Source organism: Schistocerca piceifrons, chromosome X (genome assembly GCF_021461385.2).
Source record: "Schistocerca piceifrons isolate TAMUIC-IGC-003096 chromosome X, iqSchPice1.1, whole genome shotgun sequence".
Classification (NCBI taxonomy): Eukaryota; Metazoa; Arthropoda; class Insecta; order Orthoptera; family Acrididae; genus Schistocerca; species Schistocerca piceifrons.
In genome coordinates, this window is record NC_060149.1 from 763,986,962 (window position 1) to 764,006,833 (window position 19,872).

At 43.0% G+C, this 19,872-nt stretch overlaps 1 protein-coding gene across 2 annotated transcripts in view; it reads right to left on the minus strand.

Moving 5' to 3' along the window:
* Positions 1 to 655: 655 nt before the first annotated feature.
* Positions 656 to 19,872, minus strand: part of LOC124722942 (hyaluronidase B-like) — a 199,776-nt gene continuing 180,559 nt past the window's right edge. For both annotated transcript variants that reach the window (XM_047248105.1, XM_047248106.1), the window contains exon 6: positions 656 to 1,204. In XM_047248105.1, the coding sequence (XP_047104061.1) occupies positions 1,028 to 1,204 (177 nt within the window). In that variant the 3' untranslated portion in view covers positions 656 to 1,027. The remainder of the gene's footprint in view (positions 1,205 to 19,872) is intronic.

A 19,872-nucleotide genomic window follows, 5' to 3' on the forward strand; every position in this document is an offset into this window, starting at 1 on the left:
TGAAGTCATTAAAGATCAAGCACAAGCTCAGGTTAGGGAAGGATGGGGAAGGAAATCAGCTTTAGCCTTTCAAAGGAACCATTCCAGAATTTGCTTTAAGCAATTTATGGAAATCATAGAAGACCTAAACCTGGAGAGGTGGACGGGGATTTGAACTGTCATCCTCCTGAATGTGAGTCCAGTTTGCTAACAGCTTTATTCAGTGCACAACTATGATTCAGTAGTAACAATTCCCAGTTTAATTTATAGGGCAGCTAGGATTTATTGTCAAGTGATACCTAAGATATATTTCACATTGACTTAAATGTAAAGGTGAACATGGGAAACTACTACATCCTAAAAATGTTACATGGCAAATGCCCTTAGCCACTGAGAACAAAATGTAAGATCCACAGTTGTTCTTAATATAATTGTTTATTTCTGTAGCAAACACATTAAATAATTATGTGAACATACAGTTTTCATGTTGTTCCATTTCCATCTCCCAAAACTTGAAAAGCAGTTTTATGCTAACAACAATTTCTGGGTTGTCAAAATGGAACAGACATTAATTACAAATTATTCTCCTTTATTTTAAGGAAAGTATCTATTTACAAGATACATACAAATTTTACACTTTTTAATGATGGGAATCATTTAAAAAATCTGCACCGTAATAGCCAATACATTTATTACAAAATGGCCTGCATCATGAATTATTTACTTGAGAGCAGAACTAATCAGGTACAAATCAAGGTGTATATCATTACGAGGCTAAAAGAACACCATATACAAACACATAGATACAAACACAACAAGTTGCATACAAGCACAAAATATTTTAAGATTTACTGATGCTTCATAGGTTTACAGTCTTTGTATTTATACAGAGCACCATAAATGTTTTACTGCAGAAGAAAATGTATCCATTTTGTTCCTAAAATGAACCAATATTTAATTTTATCACAGACAGTGTCAGTGAAATAACAAAAAGTTACTGCAAAGTAACCGTGAGTGGCAACCAGTAAAGGGTAACTACTGTTTCCTTTCATGGCATGTTACTTATGTCCATTAAATTTTTTACAGTTGGACCTAGTTCAGTTTTCACATAGTTTGCCAGATCTTCACATTTCTTCTTGCTGTTTACATCTTTTGAGCTTCCCCAAATTATGGCACCATTCATCCCAAGATTCTTTGGAATTGCGAGAGAGTTGTAAAGATCCTCCTGAAATAATTTATCATTAGCACAAATATGTCAGATGATAGTATGTATATTAGTATGTAATTTTTTGGTATGGTTAATGCCTGTAACCGTTGTATTAACAAAGATATTGAAGCAAGTATGTTGTTCTAAATGGAATAGAATGCCTTTTTAGTGTAATTCAAAAATTCTTGAAGAGATAAATGTAAAGATATAGCACTCTTTAATCTTAGTGTTAAGCCTTTTTCACAGAAGTATCTGAGAAATGTGGTAAAAATATTGTGGTGTAAAAGACAGGCTGCACCTTTATGTGAAGCATTTTAGCTGTTTACATGCCTACAGTACAGAACTAACAATAAATGCACAATGGGTAATGAAGCAGAATGGGACAATATTTAATGGAAAATATTATTCCAAACATTATCAGAGACTGCGATAGTACCACACAAAGTTACATAGATACAAAAGCTTGAATTGTATAACTGTATGGATGAGAATAAGTCAACTTAAGATGAATTGTGATCAATTAAGTTGAATTCTCTGTATTTTATAGATATATTGAAATAAAAACTAGAAATATGTCAAAAATAATGTAAGCAAGAGCCCAGTTTATCATTTGTGGAATTTATGTGTATAAAAGTGATAGTAATCACAATACGGCCAACTGTAACAACACAGGATTTTTTAGGAACGAAGGTCACATTGTATTTGTAATGTAATTAACAGAAATAATAAAGACACTGTTACTGACACACATGCCACATGACTTTAGTGTGAAAAGTGTTGTAGTTTAACATGCTAACTGTTTCAGAAACATTGTAATGATCTGTAAATCTAAATTCCATAACCAGTTTTGCAAAAGCATCAAAATATTGATTGTAAATTGAAATGTTTGATTTAAGCAATGCATAATATAACTTTGTAATTGTTGGAATCTATGTTATTATCTTTTGGTTAACACAACATAAAACTGCTTGAAACATATAAAACTGCACTCTGATGTTACTATAGCTGGAGAACTTACAAGAAACCTGAGTTACTCAACTCAGTTAAATCATTTATTATCAACAAGTTAACTTATTGAAATGTAGGTATGAATCTGGATACATTTTAAGTGTATCAACCTACCTGCTGTCATATGCTACTTTCTTTCTGATTCAACATCTCTTGTGCTCTGACACCACACTTATTAAGAGCAGTTAGATATTTAACTCAAATGTCAAAGAAATCCTATCAGAACACTAAAATTGTGCAGGGATATCTACCCAGGCACTTGCACACGTTATCTTGGCACTTGTGTAATGGTCACTTTGATTGTCAGGAAGAGATAAACCCAACCAACACTACCAATGAAGGAGATTTTATGACTATGACACTTACCAGCCTACATGGTGGCACAGGGTGTATCATCAAGGAATGTGGGATGAGTCAGATGACTGTTGTTCGCATCTTTTATCAGTATAAACTCCATACCTTTTATTATGTCAGTCACTTGAAGATAATTACTTTGGATTTTGTATAGAACTTTGTCCACATGCTTGCAGAGTATGAGAGATGATATTGTAATGCATTTTTAAATGTGTGCTCTTTACTTACGAAACAGTTTTTATTAACCATGGTAATGTAAATTAATGTAAGATGCACTACTGGGCAACAGACAGTACTGACTGAGTTTGTCAGGTACAGCAGCATTGGCTGTGGAGGATAAATGTATGGTGTAACATCATAGCAAATTTCATTGTGGGATCATATTTAATAGGTATACAACACATTTTCTTACACTCTACCCATTGTTCTAAAGAAGATAACACTGTTTTAGTGACAGTGTATAGGGTGCCAACACAATTACTGTCGAGTTTAATTTTTCTCCTGTTTTGTAATACAAATATTGCACGAATATTCCCAGGATGGAATGCTGCAGTAAAATGACCATCCAGATCCACTGATTTGATTTATTTCTGGGGGGAGGGGGGGCTCAAATTTGCAGACTAGCATGATATCTCAACAATGCCAGAGGATGTGTGTCTCCGAATTCCTGTTGCACATGCTGGTATATCATTAATTGAAATCATCTCATTTGTTCAGTGGCAATTTCAAATGTGCACTGCAGCAGATGGGAAACTTTGAGCACATATTGAAGAAAAGCAAAAACCTACATTTAATTGAGCAAAATTGTTTACTTTGCAGATCACAGACAAGTTTCCTCCTAATTTTACTACATTTCTTAGATACTTCTGTGAAAAGTTTAAACATCAACATTAAAAATCAGTATGTCACCATACCCATATTTTCAAGGACATTAAAATGGCATTTAAAAAATACAGTTCCATCAAAAAAAGCATATTTGTTTTAATATTTCAGTTGATGCAAGAGTTAACGAGTATTATGCATGCAACTGTATTACCTGCAACATTGTGTAATATCATTTGGAAAAATATATTGATATCTTGAACTAACTGCTCATCAAATAAAAGGGGTATTTATACATCTTACATGACTCACACTTTGTAGATGTATATTGTTACAACGAGGAACTCCTCAGTAGCAGGGTATTATTTACCCGAAACAGTACAAGCACTGTCTAAGGTCTGCTGATTTTAATTATTTCATGACCACAGCAGATACTCAGTTAACAATCAGAAAAGTGAAATATCCTCCAAAGGCAGTTCTTGTTGACAATTGAACTGCTTTAGCTGATAGAAAGTCTGTGAAGGAATATACTACATTTCTTTTTATTCATACATTATTTTAAACCACAAATTTCTCCACCACAGTCAAGAAATGCTATTTTCTATGCACATTCACTGAACATTCTGGCAAAACACCTCAAAAAAGTACAAACTATCTTTAAAGCTGCAAAACTGGAGGCACTTGTATGTTTAAAAAAATTCAAATACAAGGGGACAGATGAAAATGGTAAACGTGGTCGAAGCTTTGGGTTATTGTCATAATAATGAAAAATAGTACAAAAGTATGTGTCAGTCTACTAGAAATGTGAACTGCTGAAGAAATAAAATTGACATCTAATGGAAGAAGTCCTTGGAAGAAAATTTGTGGAAGGTGGAATATAATTACATACTAAACCCTGTAGCATCCAGAATTCCTTAATTTGATAGTGTAAAAAGAAACAGAAAGTGAAAATTACACAACCAAATTAAAAATGGCTGAAGCTCAAATCTGTTGTCTGAAGGCATAGAAAATGAAGATATGAGTGAACAGACATCAGAGACTAGTGGTCAGAGGACTAGTCTTGATGCTTGCTGGAGAAAAGTGGCCATGTTCTATGAAGGTGGTCATCAGTAAAGAGTCAAAGAAATGATGACAAGAAGGAGAATAAAGAAAAGATGAAGGGAACATAATTAGAAACAGTGTGTGTGTGTGTGTGTGTGTGTGTGTGTGTGTGTGTGTGAGAGAGAGAGAGAGAGAGAGAGAGAGAGAGAGAGAGAGAGAAACAGAGAGAGATTTCTTCCTATCAGAGCTACTCTTGTAAATTCCTGTCAGAGCTACTCTCATAAATAGTTAAGCAGAAAACATTAGTTTTACCTGGTCAAGCAAGTTCCCATTTGTGTGGATGTCTTATATCTCAAGTAAAGACTCTATATCAAGATATGCGGTGATAATTTTGTTATTACTACATTCACCAACTATTGTTTAAAAGTTTCAGGATAATGCCAACTAACTAGCCTTAAAACAGTACAACTTTAAGGACTTTGATTTAACTTTCATATCTGATTATTGAAGATAACTCTTAAGAGGTGATCTGGTTACTCACGGCACACATAATTATAATGGTAGCATGTTGAATGTTCAAAAACAAAATTTTCATTGACTGGAATTAATCCTGATGAGACTGAGAGGCATGCTTTTAATTTCAGTTGGTAGATAATCAAAGTTAACTTCAGGCTGTCCCTGGACTGCCATGTCATATGACTGTTGAAACTAACGTATCTGCCATTTACTTTTGACTGGTAACCGTTTGCATCAAACATTCACAATAGTTAATTATTAATATTTGTACTTATAAGCCAGGAATATATAAGGGATTGGCCTTGGCTTTATGTAGCAAATCAACTCAGCACCTAACTGTGTCAGTGAGGGTAGTCAAAATGAGGATGTCCAGAACAGGATTTGAACCCAGATCATTTGAAATATGATTGCAGTGATTTACTAGGCAGTACAAGGGGTAGAGATCTCTTCTGAACAACACGTTACAAGGCATCCCAGATATGGTCAATAGTGTTGATGTCTGGGGAGTTCGGTGGCCAGCAAAATTATTTAAACTCAGAACAGGAGCCACTCAGTAGCAATTCTGGACGTGTGGGTTGTCGCATTGTCCTGCTGGACCTGCCCAAGTCTGTCGAAATGCATAATGGACATGAATGGATGCAGGTGATCAGACAGGATGCTTGCATACGTGTCACCTGTCAGATTCATATCTAGATGTATCAGGGTCCCATACCATTCCAACTGCACATGCCCAGCACTATTACAGAGCCTCCACCAGCTTGAAATGTCTCCTGCTCAGTTGCTGGGTCCATGAATTCATAAGGTTATCTCCATATCCCTACACTTCCATCCGATCGATACAATTTGAAACGAGGCTTGTCTGACCAGACAACAGGTTTCCAGTCATCAACAGTCCAGTGTTGATGTTGGCTAGACCAGGCGATGAGTAAAGCTTTGTGTTGTGTGGTCAGCAAGGGTACATGAGTGGGTCTGCAACACTGAAAGCAAATATCGATGATGTTTCATTGATTGGTTTGCATGCTGACACTTGTTGATGGCGCAGCATTGAAATCAGTAGCAATTTGCAGAAGGGTTGCACTTCTGTCACGTGGAACGATTCTCTTCAGTCTTTGTTCGTCCTGTTCTTCCAGGATATTTTTCCGGCCTCAGCGATGTCAGAGATTTGATGTTTTACCAGATTCCTGATATTCATGGTACACTCGTGAAATGGTCATGCAGGAAAATTCCCACTTCATTAATAACACAACATTCAAACTAACTTAAATCTTGATAACCTGCGATTGTAGCATCAGTAACCAATCTTACAACTGCGCCAGACACTTGTTGTCTCATATAGGTGTTGCTGACCGCTGTGTCGTATTCTATCTGTTTACATATCTCAGTATTTCGATACACATGCCTATACCAGTTTCTCTGGCGCTTCAGTGTGTGTTCTGGTACGTAACAAACTGGGTATGTTGTATATCGGCCTCCTCATTTCTCTCCTTGCACCTTAAATTCACTGACTGAAGGGGAACTGCGCTAAAACTTCTACGAAAAGTCACAAGAATGTTGGTCAGAACTAAATCATTATTGCTAATAATGAAGGTCACTTGTTATGACTAGTATTTATTTTTTATAACCTGTTAAAATGAGCAGACTCCAGTATTCCATATATTGCATCCTAGTCACATTACAGTCACTGAATCCCTAGAGATAATTGGTGTTGTCTGCTACAAGTGGCATGAGGATTATGCACTGCACTGCCATCACAGAATTAGGGGTTCACATAGAAGAAAGCTGTGACCAATACCGTCACAAAAAATAATGGATGCCAGAAGAGGCTGGCCCTCCCGTGTATTCGCTACTTGCTTTACAATTATGTCATACCAATAAATGTATCCACTTGCTGCCTATGTTTTTATGGTCCTTGTTTCCCCATTGTCTTCGACAAACGTTATTTGGATTTTTGGCATATACCAGTACTAGCTTTTTCTAATGAAGTACACTCTAAGACACAAAACTAATCCACCATGAAGGAATTACCCAAATGGGACAGAGACCAGTACTTGCGATGTAAATGTACATGTACCTATACAGACGAACAAATGATTACACTTTCAAAAAAACTGGATGATTTATTCGAGAGAAAGAGCTTCAGAAATTGAACAAGTCGGTGAAGCATTGGTCCACCTCTGGCCCTTATGCAAGCAGTTATTCAGGATGGCATTGGTTGACAGAGTTGTTTGATGTTCTCCTGGTGGATGTTATGCGAACTTCTGTCCAATTGGCGCCTTAGATCATTAAAGTCCCGAGCAGGGTGGAGGGCCCAGCCCATAATGCTCCAAATATTCAGAACTGGGTAGAAATCCCACAACCTTGTTGGCCAAGGTAGGGTTTGGCAAGCACAAATTCAAGCAGTAGAAACTCTCACCATGTGTGGGTTGGCATTATCTTGCTGAACTGTAAGCCACGAAGAGCTTGCAATGAAGGACAACAAAACTAGGTGTAGAATATCATTGACGTGCTGTAAGTGTTCCACGGATGACAACTGAAAGGGTCTTTCCGTGAAGTCAAATGTCACCCCAGATCATCACTCCTGGTTGATGAGCCTTACAGCGATCAATAGCCAGGTTGGTATCCCTCAGCTGTCCAGGCCATCTCCAGATACGTCTTCACTGGCCATCAGGGGTCAAATAAAAGTGGGACTCATCACTGAAGACAATTCTACTCCAGTCCGTGAGATTCGAGGTCGAATGTGCCTGACAGCTCTGAAAATAGGCTTGTTGGTTTACAGAGGTCAATAGTAGTCAGTGAAAGAGGTGCTGTGAGCTCAGCCCCATTTCTGTGAGCCACCTATTAATGGTCCTTGTAATTGCTGAAGCACCAGTTGCACCTCAGATAGATGATAGTGATGAATCAGTGGCTCTGATTACCTCTCTGGTGATTACACATTCCTCTCATTCTGTCCTCTCTCTATATCAATGGCTTCCTTCTTGACACTGTGTTTGGTCATGGTTCACCCATTCCTTCCAACACCATCAAAAAAAGAGGCAGCGTTCCTATTCAAATGTTGAGTGGATTGCCGATTACTCCAACTGGCTTCTTTGAGCCCAAGTACACGTACTCTCTCAAATGCTAACATCTGTGTAGATTGTTCATGCAACTGCCTGCGAGGTATAGTTACTGTTCAGCTGAGTACATGGAATGAAATTCACAAAGATTTTATGCCCTGGTATCGACGTGCCCCTGTTAACTATTCTTGCCAGCTGTGCAGTGAGATTACACTGCGGTGTCACACATTTGTCCATTGGCCACCAGAATTTACAATTTTGCATTTTACATTTGTGACCAAATACCACAAATCCTTCGTGGTGCACTTTTTGAGTATATTTAGTCCTAGCTTGCAACAGTCGGGCGATACTTGGACTTTGTGAGTGTGATGACTATGTCCACATTGCAAACTAAACCCAACAGTCGAACACTACAGTGGCATCTAGAGCACCAGTTCCATGACTTGCATGTAACATCCTCTAAATAGCAGTAATTGTTTTTCTTATTGTGGTTGACTCCATATACAGAGCTATTACAAATGATTGAAGCGATTTCATAAATTCACTGTAGCTCCATTCATTGACATATGGTCACGACACACTACAGATACGTAGAAAAACTCATAAAGTTTTGTTCGGCTGAAGCCACACTTCAGGTTTCTGCCGCCAGAGCGCTCGAGTGCGCAGTGAGACAAAATGGCGACAGGAGCCGAGAAAGCGTATGTCGTGCTTGAAATGCACTCACATCAGTCAGTCATAACAGTGCAACGACACTTCAGGACGAAGTTCAACAAAGATCCACCAACTGCTAACTCCATTCGGCGATGGTATGCGCAGTTTAAAGCTTCTGGATACCTCTGTAAGGGGAAATCAACGGGTCGGCCTGCGGTGAGCGAAGAAACGGTTGAACGCGTGCGGGCAAGTTTCACGCGTAGCCCGCGGAAGTCGACGAATAAAGCAAGCAGGGAGCTAAACGTACCACAGCCGACGGTTTGGAAAATCTTACGGAAAGGCTAAAGCAGAAGCCTTACCGTTTACAATTGCTACAAGCCCTGACACCCGATGATAAAGTCAAACGCTTTGAATTTTCGGCGCGGTTGCAACAGCTCATGGGGGAGGATGCGTTCAGTGCGAAACTTGTTTTCAGTGATGAAGCAACATTTTTTCTTAATGGTGAAGTGAACAGACACAATGTGCGAATCTGGGCGGTAGAGAAACCTCACGCATTCGTGCAGCAAACTCGCAATTCACCAAAAGTTAACGTGTTTTGTGCAATCTCACGGTTTAAAGTTTACGGCCCCTTTTTCTTCTGCGAAAAAAAGTTACAGGACACGTGTATCTGGACATGCTGGAAAATTGACTCATGCCACAACTGGAGACCGACAGCGCCGACTTCATCTTTCAACAGGATGGTGCTCCACCGCACTTCCATCACGATGTTCGGCATTTCTTAAACAGGAGATTGGAAAACCGATGGATCCGTCGTGGTGGAGATCATGATCAGCAATTCGTGACATGGCCTCCACGCTCTCCCGACTTAACCCCATGCGATTTCTTTCTGTGGGGTTATGTGAAAGATTCAGTGTTTAAACCTCCTCTACCAAGAAACGTGCCAGAACTGCGAGCTCGCATCAACGATGCTTTCGAACTCATTGATGGGGACATGCTGCGCCGAGTGTGGGAGGAACCTGATTATCGGCTTGATGTCTGCCGAATCACTAAAGGGGCACATATCGAACATTTGTGAATGCCTAAAAAAACTTTTTGAGTTTTTGTATGTGTGTGCAAAGCATTGTGAAAATATCTCAAATAATAAAGTTATTGTAGAGCTGTGAAATCGCTTGAATCATTTGTAATAACCCTGTACTTGTCTGTTCTACAAACGAAGCCCATCATCCAAATTCTATAGCGTTGTCTACAGCCCCAATTCCACAACTTTCGTGTAATGTCCCATAAACTGCTGCATTAGTTTTTCTTGTCGTTGTTGATATTATAGAGAGAACTTTTTTTTTTTTTTTTTTTTTTTTTTTGCACTATGGGACTTAACATCGATGGTCATCAGTCCCCTAGAACTTAGAACTACTTAAACCTAACTAACCTAAGGACAGCACTCAACACCCAGCCATCACGAGGCAGAGAAAATCCCTGACCCCGCCGGGAATCGAACCCGGGATAGAGAGAACTGTTACGCAAACTAGGTCCATCGGTCTAATTCTTCACAGGCACAGGGTGACAGTTATTGAATATATGAAATAAAATCGTCGTAACTTCTGAATGGTTTGCGCTAGGACGTTCAAACTGCACGGTTAGCCGCGGGGCACCATGGTAGTTAGTACGTGCGTGCACACGAGCTTTGTTGTTGTTAGCCATTTGCCCATGAAACGCTGTCGTCCAATCCCAAGCAATACTCACGTTTCAGATGCGACACTGTATCTGCAAATGGATTTGCCATGGAATACAAATTACCTTACCCAAATCGACCAATTGTGCAACACATTATCTGTGAGATATCGCTATAGCATCACAAAAACATAGTGCTATAGCGCAAAAGCATCATCTATAGCGGCAATACCTCATACAGATAGGAAGGAACCAAGAGGAACGACGACAATGGTGGAACGAGAGCAAAAGGCAGTGTGGTGGTGCATGTCACTGCTGTTCTATCACGGTCACCCCCCCCCCCCCCCCCCCGAATCACTTACAAGGGCGTGCTAAAAGGTAATGTCTCCGATCTTTCACGTGAAAACTCTTCAAGCTTTTTAAATGAAACCAATGTTATTAACATTCTACATCTTTTCCCTTCATATTTATATACACTACTGGCCATTAAAATTGCTACACCAAGAAGAAATGCAGATGATAAACGGGTATTCATTGGACAAATATATTATACTAGAACTGACATGTGATTAGATTTTCACGCAATTTGGGTGCATAGATCCCGACAAATCAGTACCCAGAACATCCACCAACCAACCATTACTAACGGCCTTGATACGCCTGGGCATTGAGTCAAACAGAGCTTGGATGGCGTGTACAGATACAATTGCTCATGCAGCTTCAACACAATACCACAGTTAATCAAGAGTAGTGACTGGCGTATTGTGACGAGGCAGTTGCTCGGCCACCATTGACCAGGTGTTTTCGATTGGTGAGAGATCTGGAGAATGTGTTGGCCAGGGCAGCAGTCGAACATTTTCTGTATCCAGAAAGGCCCGTACAGGACCTGCAACATGCGGTCGTGCATTATCCTGCTGAATTGTAGGGTTTCGCAGGGATCGAATGAAGGGTAGAGCCACGGGTCGCAACACATCTGAAATGTAACGTCCACTGTCCAAAGTGCCGTCAGTGCGAATAAGAGGTGACCGAGACGTGTAACCAGTGGCACCCCATACCATCACGCCGGGTGATACGCCAGTATGACGATGACGAACACACGCTTCCAATGTGCGTTCACCGCGATGTCGCCAAACACGGATGCGACCATCATGATGCTGTAAACAGAACCTGGATTCATCCGAGAAAATGACGTTTTGCCATTCGTGCACCCAGGTTCGTCGTTGAGTACACCATCGCAGGCGCTCCTGTCTGTGATGCAGCGTCAAGGGTAACCGCTGCCATTGTCTCTGAGCTGATAGTCCATGCTGCTGCAAACGTCGTCGAACTGTTCGTGCAGATAGTTGTCTTGCAAACGTCCCCTTCTGTTGACTCAGGGATCGAGACGTGGCTGCACGATCCGTTACAGCCACGCGGATAAGATGCCTGTCATCTCGACTGCTAGTGATACGAGGCCATTGGGATCCAGCACGGCGTTCCGTATTACCCTCCTGAACCCACCGATTCCATATTCTGCTAACAGTCATTGGATCTCGATCAACGCGAGCAGTAATGTCGCAATACGATAAACCGCAATCGCGATAGGCTACAATCTGACCTTTATCAAGTCGGAAACGTGGTGGTACGCATTGATCCTCCGTACAGAAGGCATCACAACAACGTTTCACCAGGTAATGCTGGTCAGCTGCTGTTTGTGTATGAGAAATCGGTTGGAAACTTTCCTCATGTCAGCACGTTGTAGGTGTCGCTACCGGCGCCAAGTTTGTGTGAATACTCTGAAAAGCCAATCGTTTGCATATCAAAGCGTCTTCTTCCTTTCGGCTAAATTTCGCGTCTGTAGCACGTCATCTTCGTGGTTTAGCAATTTTAATGGCCAGTAATGTATTTGTTTGTCGACATAGTCACCCTGGCGACGAACCCATTCCTCCCAACGAGAGATTAATCTGTCGATACCGTCATTGTAGAATGTTCATTTTGCTGACGGAGCCACAACCTCACCTCTACTTGTACCAGTTCAACACTGTCAGCGTGAAGTCTTGGGAACATATGAAAATTGGATGGGGCCGAGTCGGTACTGTATGAAGGCTGATCGATGACAGTGAACCCAAGGCGCCGGATTGTTGCAGATTTCGCAGCGCTCGTGTGTGGTCTGGCATTGTCATGCTGAAAAATAGGGTGCTCCATGTGTGGACGAAGTCTTCAAACTCTATACCCGATTACTATACGCTGTTTTTCACGCACCGACATTGTTACGTTAGTCACACCACCATGTTAATGCTACAATTAGGAGCCCTCTAGCGTGAGAGGGCTGCAGTTATGTAGACATCAAGAACAAAGGTGTAGAATATTAACAACTTTTGTTTTATCTGAAAAGCTTTTGTGCGCTATGGGCTTTGGATGAGTAGCGAGAAGCATCACTGCCCTGAGAATCGGCAGAGAGACAGTTTTGTGTTAGCCCTTAGTGTTGTCATTTTGTCTACATGTAAGTTTAGCTTAACTGAATCTCTAATTAATTTCTTAGTAGGTTTCATCTATTATAGTCTAGCTCGACATACTTTGCATATGTACGAACTGAGAGTAATTTCTCGGGGTTTGAATTTAAAAGAGTGTTTCTTTGTGATCTATAACTTTGTGATTGAGTGACATGGGGCCACGTAGATCCATGAGAGTGATTAGTCCGTGAATTAACCGTGTAACTGGTTATGAGCAGTGCAGGCGGTTTTAACATTCGGTAGTCATGTTTAAAAAAAGCCACTGTGTTTGTGAAGATTTGAGTTTTCTTTGCCCGTTGGTTGAATACCCGTTATCACATCTTTTTTCGTGAAGTTGTACTTTTCGTATTCTATACTCATATATGAACCAGTTTTGTTTCCTTGTCGTGATTTTCATATTAATCGACGTTTCTTTGTGGTGGAAAGCCATGTGGTTACTACTGATATACCGGTACGGTGGCTCCCACCTTAGGAAGAATTGTTCACAAGACATAGTTCGTACTCTTTGTATCTCAACAGAAATTCCGTGTAAATTTTACTATAAATTTCCATGTAGTTTTTTGTTAAAATACGCGACCTTCGAAGATAGTCTCTCTCTAACCCAATTTAGATCTTGTTTCCATGTTGAATGATTGAATAACTTCTTTCTCTAGTCTGAACGTGTGCGTGTGTAATCGCACGACATTCCCGATTTTTAAATGACTGTATTAGTCATGTACTGAATTCCGTACGTTTTTCCAGTTATGTTCCAGCATCAACACTCGGTACTAAGTTAAGGAGTTTTTGATAATAACATGGTTGTTCTTGTACATCCTGTTAAACATCTTAATCAAAAGAATAAATGTACAGTACAACATATTCCTGATGTTTAATAATTCACCCGCTGTTTATTCAGTTCCTATCGAGCCTCTTAAAGCCCAGCTGAGATCACATGTGTATGGTTATTAGTATATTTTAAGAGCATTTCCCCAAAATCGATTCTCCTCCACAATTACTCAAGAAGTTATCTATATATACCAAGATTTCATTATTTTTCCTGAATTGAGGCCTATTCAGTAATCCTCTTGAAGCAAATGTACAGTGTGGTTAAGTGGCAGGTTCATTCAGGTGGCGACCCAAGTTAAGTTCACGTAATAATGTACCAAATTAAATTCATATAATCACGTTTCGCAGATAAGTCTAGCAAATATTTTTCCAACAGTTACGTTACACTATACCTAAGAACAAATATTCCATGTTGTGGTGTCACCGCCAGACACCACACTTGCTAGGTGGTAGCCTTTAAGTCGGCCGCGGTCCGTTAGTATACGTCGGACCCGCGTGTCGCCACTATCAGTGATTGCAGACCGAGCGCCGCCACACGGCAGGTCTAGAGAGACTTCCTAGCACTCGCCCCAGTTGTACAGCCGACTTTGCTAGCGATGGTTCACTGACAAAATACGCTCTCATTTGCCGAGACGATAGTTAGCATAGCCTTCAGCTAAGTCATTTGCTACGACCTAGCAAGGCGCCATTACCAGTTACTATTGATGCTGTAAAACATGTACCGTCAAGAGCGATGTTCACCATTTATGGATTAAAGTTAAGTATTCCACAGCTACGTCCTTTTTTGCTAGTCTAATTTCCTTGACCTGTTCCAGACCCCACGCCAGCCTGTGTGAGCTAAAACGCGTGCCTTTTGGCTTCCTCTCAAAACCGGGTTGGCTCTCTAGCCAGTCCACAACATTTGGCGACAAGGCCAATTCTCGTTCGTATCAATATTGCCCTGATTTACTTGTGTAATGGCTTCGCCACAATCTCCAGATGTACTGTCTGAATTTTATCGCTTACAGAATCAGCAGACGCAGGCCTTACTGGATGCCCTTGGACAGCTCGTCCAGGGTCAACGTGCAATGCAAAACGATGCGGCAGCCGCCGCTCCACCGCTAACGCAGCCACCACATGCAGTTGCACCAACTTTTCGTCCTTTTGATGCGGCACTGGAAAGCTGGACGGAGTGGTCATGCCAATTTGGATTCCATCTCGCCGCCTACAGAATTCAAGGTAATGAGCGGCAGCCTTTTCTCCTTTCCTCCGTCGGGGTACAAACATACCGTGTGATAGTCAAATTATTTCCCCGACGTGACGTAGCAACTCTGTCCTACGACGAAATTTTGTCTGCATTAGATGCATATTTCAAAGAGTCAGTCAATGTAGTTGCGAAAAGGTATACCTTCTTTCGTACAAAATGTACTGCAGGTCAGACTAATCGGGAGTGGGTTGCAACCTTGCAAGGCCTTACTAGGGATTGTGCTTTTGAGTGTCAATGTGGACTCCCTTATTCAGATACTATGGTGCGTGATGCAATTGCACAGAACGTTTTTGATGTTCGTATAAGGGAACAGATTTTGAAACTAGTCAATCCCTCCCTTCAACAAGTGATGGACATATTGGATCGGCAGGAGACACCTGACTTTGCTCAGGAATCATTTGAAACTTCGCCACCCGTGTGTCAGGTTAACCGGCCCACCGGGCGAGCTGCACGGAATAGTAAACAGTCCTCGTGCCCGGCCGCACCAAAGCCGCCTGGCTCTCAGCCACGTGTACCGCTCCGGCAAGCAAATGCAGTGCTAAAATCATGCCTGCGGTGTGCTACTAGACATTCGCGTGAGAATTGCCCATCACGCCAAGCTATTTGCTTTTTCTGTAATAAAAAAGGACATGTTCAAAGTGTTTGCCAGAAAAAGCTCAGATTGGAAGCTCAAATCCGTTCCAGGCCCTTTGCTTCGCGCCGGAATCGGAATCGGACCAAGGATACTCAGGCCCGCGACACTTTGCCCATGGAAATTCATAAAGTTTATGCCACTCCACCCAGTGCCACTCTCTCTAACAGTGACTGTGTTCGTCCCACAAATAGTGTGCATCGACATCGCCGGAACTCCAGTCAAGTCGCAAGTAATTTTGTACCAGTGTCAGTTCACGTTGCACGAGACAGTCGCTCTTGTCGTCAGCAGGACAATAAACTTTTTGTGGACTTGGACATTAACGGCAAAGTGATACCATTCCTGCTCGATACCGGGGCTGCAGTTTCACTGATCAATCAAGACACTTACAAACTGCTGGGCACACCTCCGTTGCATGCCGCAAATGTTAAGTACCTATTCAGGTCAGCATATCCCTGTGTTAGGACAGTGCAGCCTTCTTGCAACATACAAGGGACAAACAAAACTTGTGTCATTTTACGTCCTTCGTTCTTCTGCTGCAGTGAACTTGTTTGGTTTTGATTTATTTCAGTTGTTTAACTTGTCTGTAGTAAATCAGGTCCTATTAGTGAACCAGACTGTGCCTTCAGACAGTGTTTCTCGTCTATGTGCCGAATTTGCAGGCATTTTTGCACCGGGCCTCGGTTGCGCTAAGAACTATAAAGCATATTTGGAACTGAAAGTAAACGCGCAGCTGAAATTTTTCAGAGCGCGCAATGTTCCCCACGCATTGCGTGATGAGGTCGCAAAAACATTACACGATTTGGAATCACAAGGTGTAATTGAACGTGTGCAGGCTTCTATCTGGGCATCACCCTTAGTAATTTTACCAAAACCTTCGGGAAAATTGAGACTTTGTGTGGACTTCAAGGCAACAGTGAATCCACAACTAGTGACTGCAACTTTTCCTTTACCCCGCTCGGAAGATCTTTTTGACAAACTGTGCCCGGGTAAATATTTTTCGAAGTTGGACCTAGCAGATGCGTACTTGCAAATACCGGTGGACGAAGAATCCTAGCGCGTTTTGGTGGTTAACACGCATCTTGGTTTGTATCGATTCAAACGACTGCCATTCGGGTGTGCATCCACCCCTGCATTGTTTCAGCAATATCTACAAACTGTTTGTGCGTCGGTCCCTACTGCAGCAAACTATCTGGACGATATTGTGATCTCTGGAAAGACAGAAGAAGAACATTTAGCTAATCTCAGAACATTATTTCAGGTCTTGCGACAAAATGGTCTTCGCTTGCGGAAGGACAAATGTGTGTTTTTTGCTAGTGACTTACCCTATCTGGGACATGTACTCAATGCCCAAGGCATACATCCCAGTCCAGAGCACCTCCGTGCCATACAAGACTTGCCTTCGCCGCAGAATTTGAAGCAGCTACAGAGTGTGCTGGGAAAAATAAATTACTATCATAAATATATCCCCCACGCCTCTTCCATTTCAGCTCTGCTTCATCGCTTACGCCGTAAAGGTGTTCCGTTCGTCTGGACGACGGAATGCGAACGCGCCTTTAGCCAGTTGCAATCGGCGTTGCTTTCCAATACTTGCCTTACGCCATTAGATCCCCGGAGGCCCCTTTTGTTGATGGTGGATGCATCGGATTTCGGGATCGGTGCTGTGCTTGCGCACAAAGATGGTTCGCACGATCGCCCTATAGCCTTTGCGTCCAAATTGCTCTCGTCTGCACAAAGAAATTATTCACAGATCGAGAAAGAAGCATTGGCTCTCGTATTTGGTGTTACAAAGTTTCATGATTTCTTGTATGATCACCACAGACCACAAACCTTTGACATCGCTCTTTCATCCGACCAAGCGTACAGCGCAGAAATTCATTCGCTGGTCTATTTTCCTCTCGCAGTACCGCTACGATATCTTGTATCGGTCCACTGCTAAGCACGGAAACGCCGATGCGTTGTCCCGTTTGTCTGTTGCTGAGGATAGAGCATTCGATTCCTCCGAACTTGCTTGCATGTTCATTGATTCGGAAACCGATGACGTGGTGGAATCGTTTCCGATTGATTTTCGTCGTGTAGCTACAGCCACAGCTGCCGACCCTGTCCTTGCTACCGTTCTGCGTTTCGTTGCTACGCAATGGCCCTTGTCAAAGTCACGGATCGGGGACCCGTTGGTTCGCCGATTTTTTGCTCACAAGGAGAGACTTTTTGTGCGACGTGGTGTTTTGCTGTTGCGTTCTGATAATGATCAGTCCAGGGTCGTGGTCCCACGTTCGTTACAGTTCTTTGTCTTAAAGCTTCTCCACCAAGGACATTGGGGTATAGTGAGAACGAAACAACTTGCTCGTCTGCACTGTACTTGGTTCGGAATCGATGCCGCGATTACGAACATGTGCTCTTCTTGCATGGTGTGTGCTGAACAACAATCAGCACCACCGCGGAAATTCTTTGCATGGCCAAAAGCCACTTCCCCTTGGCAACGCTTACACATCGATTTTGCTGGTCCATTCTGGAATGCTCGATGGTTGGTTGTGGTAGGTCCATTCAGTAATTTTCCTTTTGTTGTCCGGATGTCTTCCACGACGTCATCTGCCACCATCCAAGCGTTATCCGCTATCTTTTGCATTGAAGGTCTTCCACAGACTATTGTTTCCGACAATGGCCCACAATTCATGTCCGCAGAATTTCAGTCATTCTGCAAGGCCAATGGTATTCAACATCTGACGTCCGCGCCGTTTTCGCCACAGTCAAACGGTGCCGCTGAACGATTGGTCAGGACTTTCAAGTCACAGTTGTTGAAGTTGAAAGAGTCGCATTCTCGGGAGGACGCGTTATTGCTCTTTTTGTCCTCGTATCGCTCTCAGCCCCGAGATGGTCGCTCGTCGGCTGAGTTGCTCCACGGTCACCCTCATCGCACCTTGATGTCTTTGCTACATCCGCCGCATCAGGTTCCTGTGCAGCGGCAGACACCTGCTTTTGCTCCAGGCGACGTTGTCTACTATCGCAACTATCGAGGTTCACGGCCTTGGCTCGAAGGGCGCATTCATCGCTGCCTCGGCCGCGTTATGTATCTGGTTTTGGGGGCCTCTGGTGCGGTGCGTCGGCATCTCAATCAGCTGCGCCTCTGTCGTCGCACGGGATCTGCCGCTCCCCGTCTGCTTTCAGCGACGGTGCCGTCCGGTCAGCGCCCTGAGGACCCATCCACTGGCTCGCCTCAGCCCCAGGTGTTACCGACGCTGCCTTCCATTTAGCCCAATGGCGACGCGTCGCCGCCGCCGCCACTTGTTCTCCCGCCGGCGACGCCCGCAGTGGACGCGTCGCTGCAACCGCCGGGCGCCTCCCTGGGTCACGCGCCGCCGATCGCTTCCCGTGACCAGTTGTCCTCCGCCATGGCACTCTTGCCTGCTCCGGACCATATGTCGTCTTCGCCCGTCGGGTGCCCCGGCCCGATGGAGGTCGACCCTTCGGCCCCTCCTGTCTCTCTACGGGCGCATACACCGCATGTTGGCGTGCACCCTGGAGCAGGTTTTCAGGCGTTTCCTAGCTCCCCTCGGTCCGAATGGCAGGGTGCGGGTGGCACAGCCTCGCCTGTTGTTAGGCTCCCCACCTCGTCGCATACGTCAACATGGGGTCCTCCCCACGGCGGGCGGAAGCCTTATGTCACAACCGTCCGCCGATTTGCGGGGGAGGAATGTGGTGTCACCGCCAAACACCACACTTGCTAGGTGGTAGTCTTTAAATCGGCCGCGGTCCGTTAGTATACGTCGGACCCGCGTGTCGCCACTATCAGTGATTGCAGACCGAGCGTCGCCACACGGCAGGTCTAGAGAGACTTCCTAGCACTCGCCCCAGTTGTACAGCCGACTTTGCTAGCGATGGTTCACTGACAAAATACGCTCTCATTTGCCGAGACGATAGTTAGCATAGCCTTCAGCTACGTCATTTGCTACGACCTAGCAAGGCGCCATTACCAGTTACTGTTGATGCTGTAAAACATGTACCGTCAAGAGCGATGTTCACCATTTATGGATTAAAGTTAAGTACTCCACAGCTATGTCCTTTTTTGCTCGTCTAATTTCCTTGACCTGTTCCAGACCTCACGCCAGCCTGCGTGAGCTAAAACGCGTGCCTTTCGGCTTCCTCTCAAAACCGGGTTGGCTCTCTAGCCAGCCCACAACACATGTGCTCCATTATTACACTACTGCGCACCAATAAACAGTAAGCGAAATCAAATTAAGAAGATGTATTATTAAAAACAAATTAATTACAAGTTGAAAACTTTTTGAAACACAAGCCATTGACAACAAACTCAGATCACCATTTTCAAGACTGTAAAGAACTCAGTTCATTTGCAAATATCATGTGTTGCATACTAGAAGACC